Consider the following 3,501-nt stretch of genomic DNA (forward strand, 5'->3'; position numbering starts at 1 on the left):
GTAGTCACCTGACCAGAAGTCTTGTTCCTCCTGCCACCGAACTTCACTAATTCCCACTATATCTAACTTTAACCTATCCATTTCCCTTTTTAAATTTTCTAACCTACCTGCCCGATTAAGGGATCTGACATTCCACGCTCCGATCCATAGAACGCCAGTTTTCTTTCTCCTGATAACGACATCCTCCTGAGTAGTCCCCGCCCGGAGATCCGAATGGGGGACTATTTTACCTCCGGAATATTTTACCCAAGAGGATGCCATCATCATTTAATCATACAGTAAAGCTGCATGTCCTCGGGAAAAATTACGGCTGTAGTTTCCCCTTGCTTTCAGCCGTTCGCAGTACCAGCACAGCAAGGTCGTTTTGGTCAATGTTGCAAGGCCAGATCAGTCAATCATCCAGGCTGTTGCCCCTGCAACTACTGAAAAGGCTGCTGCCCCTCTTCAGGAACCACACGTTTGTCTGGCCTCTCAACAGATACCCCTCCGTTGTGGTTGCACCTACGGTACGGCCATCTGTATCGCTGAGGCACGCAAGCCTCCCCACCAACGGCAAGGTCCATGGTTCATGGGGGGAGGTTAACCTGGTTAAGTTACCAAAAGCCCCGACTATGTCGATTGGAATGGCGGCCGCGTATTTGTCGCTGATGCTATTTGTAACTGTCAGTGCCTGGTTGACGGCGTCTTCTATTGCTCTACCTTTCCTGGAGCTGAATTGATGGCTTCTGTGCGATTGTAAACGGTCACTCAGGTGCCCTTCCTGCACCTTTCCGAGAGTGTTGAAGAGACAGACCTTTCGGTACGTTTTGGGGTCTGTTGACTCTTTGTCTTGTGATTTCCTGATTATTACTACATTATCAGTTTTCCAGAGGTTTGGAATTCCGCATGTTAGTAGTGCCTTGTTGAACATGTTAGTAAGAAAAGGTGTGATTTGTGTTACTGTTTGTTTTAATGTTTCTGAAGTATTTTGTCTGGGCCGGGTGCTTTTCGGTTTTTAAGCCTGTTGATTGCCGTGGCGACTTCTTGCGCGAATGGCATGGTTACATTGTGACTGATGTATGGTTGCCTCATGCTCTCTGTTAGGTCAGCGTGGTGTCGCTCCTCTTGTGTTGGGTCGTCATCCGGGAGGAGTCTGTTCAGAGGATATTCTGCTGTGCTTCTCCATCCTCTGGTCATTGTGGTCAGCTTGTTTTAGTGTTGACAGAACTGTCGGTGTCTTAACTTCGTCTGTGGTTGTCCCCCAAATTCGTCAGTAGTCTTGCCTTGTTGTCTTTAGTTATTTTTGGTATTTCTGTTTAGCATCACGATGCAGATCAAGTCTCATCTGTCTTTCAGGAGCTGTCTTTTCTTGTTGGTAGTACTTCCTCTTGTCACGTAAATCCCTTCTTTCAGGAGCTGTCTTTTCTTGTTGGTAGTACTTCCTCTTGTCCCGTAAATCCCTTCTTTCAGGAGCTGTCTTTTCTTGTTGGTAGTACTTCCTCTTGTCCCGTAAATCCCTTCTTTCAGGAGCTGTCTTTTCTTGTTGGTAGTACTTCCTCTTGTCCCGTAAATCCCTTCTTTCAGGAGCTGTCTTTTCTTGTTGGTAGTACTTCCTCTTGTCCCGTAAATCCCTTCTTTCAGGAGCTGTCTTTTCTTGTTGGTAGTACTTCCTCTTGTCCCGTAAATCCCTTCTTCCAGGAGCTGTCTTTTCTTGTTGGTAGTACTTCCTCTTGTCCCGTAAATCCCTTCTTTCAGGAGCTGTCTTTTCTTGTTGGTAGTACTTCCTCTTGTCCCGTAGATCCCTCCTTAGTCTTGCCATTTCTGTCGACCACGGTTGTTCCTGTCCCCAACCAGTTTTTGCGCGTGGTATAGCTGCTTCCTGTGCTCTTTGTAGGACCTCTGTCAGTACATGCGTTTTGTAATCTATACTGCCTTGAACAGTGTGTAGCGACGACGCCTCAACAATATCTCGAACTCTTTTGCCAGTCGGCTCTTCCTATCAGCAAATGCTGCTGTTCGTGGTCCATGTTATGTGTATTGATATATCTGACCGTGGTTATGACGACTGCGTCGTGGTCGCTGTGTGTGGCTCTGTCTAATACCCTCCATGTATTGACTATTGGAAGAGATTTTGCTATCCCTAGAGAAACGTCTATGTTACTTACACCACAGGCGTCTCCGCGGTAGGTAGGTGGCTACCCCTCCCTATTCAGTATGAAGAGGTTGCATTCATTTACCACGTCAAGCACTAGTTGCCCTCCGTCGTCAGTTCTATCTGAGTTCCACAAGGGGGACTTTGCGTTGGTATCAGAGAGAGCAGCATTTTTCCTACTGAGTGTCATGCAATGTCTTTTATTTTGTCTAAGAAAGGTTCTATATCATACGAGTACTGAGCGTAAATAGACGAAATGAACCATACATCCCGTTTGTCTTATTTCTACTGCGGCAATGTGTTCAGAGCAAAACTGGGTAATCTGTGTTACTATGAGGCTTTTATGAACTACTGCTATCGCGGCTTTCGCGTTTGGTGTTCCTCGATTGTGATGTAATGTGAGGGGAGCCCTGAAATTTTCCCGCCTCGCAGAAAAGGTTCCTGAACGCAGGTGATGTCTGCTTTTCTTTCTTCTAAGAGCTTACCTAATTTCATGTTTACTAGGGTACTGCCCTGGCAATTTAGTTTTATTACCTTCAGCAGCGATATTTAGTGAAGGAAAAGGACTTGGATGTGCTTTCTTTAAAATCCAGAAAAACACGTCCGTGCTCTCCCGAAGTCCTCGTATAGTTTCTCTAGGATTAGGCCCTCTCCCGTTTGCGCACATGCCTCCCCTAGAAGCTTACATAGCTCTTTGGGGTTCGTTGCCAGATTTTCAACTCTTAGGACAATCCTGTCAGTTTGGTCTGTAGTTGGAAAGCAGATTTTATCCCTGTTTTCATGCTTAGTTCGTATTACATAGCGAAGTGCAGTTGGAAATATATCCTTGTTTTCTAGTCTGCTAAACCGTAGGTTAACTTCTAAGTTTTCGTAGTTTACGTAATTAACGGTATTCAGCTTGGGTTCTTTAGTTGTATCTGGTTGGTGTTCTTGACTGTTTGTTTGTTGCCCCGATTATATGGTTTCTGGTAATATGGAGTTCCATGTGTTTTCGCTGAGCATTTCCCTTGGTAGTGACTTGTTTTTTTATCTCTACCAGGGACTTGTTCGTAAAATGTGACTGTTGGATGTTCGTTTCTGGGGTGTTTGTGTCTGGTGTTGTGCCGGTGCAGAATGTGTCTTTCTGTTCAACTACATTACTGTTTTGTTTTTCGTAGTGATTCTGTGCGCTACCCCCGTACAAAAAACGAAATGGTGTAATATAGGATCTACATTTGGTTGTATCATATTGTACTTGTTGCGCGGGTAGTATGCAATTGTGTTTGTTTGTCTTTGCCTGTAGTTCTTCTAAACTTAGTGACATCTTCATTCTCAGAATGTTCAAGGACGTCGTCGTATTTTTCTGTACTATTTCGCAACATTTCGTCTTC

At 44.9% G+C, this 3,501-nt stretch overlaps 1 protein-coding gene across 1 annotated transcript; it reads right to left on the minus strand.

Moving 5' to 3' along the window:
* Positions 1–1,276: 1,276 nt before the first annotated feature.
* Positions 1,277–1,798, minus strand: LOC126272783 (microtubule-associated protein 1A-like). The gene has a single exon (XM_049975930.1). The coding sequence runs from the start codon at positions 1,796–1,798 to the stop codon at positions 1,277–1,279; it is 522 nt and encodes a 173-aa protein (XP_049831887.1).
* Between the last annotated feature and the right edge of the window lie 1,703 nt (positions 1,799–3,501).

Source organism: Schistocerca gregaria, chromosome 5 (assembly GCF_023897955.1).
Source record: "Schistocerca gregaria isolate iqSchGreg1 chromosome 5, iqSchGreg1.2, whole genome shotgun sequence".
Classification (NCBI taxonomy): Eukaryota; Metazoa; Arthropoda; class Insecta; order Orthoptera; family Acrididae; genus Schistocerca; species Schistocerca gregaria.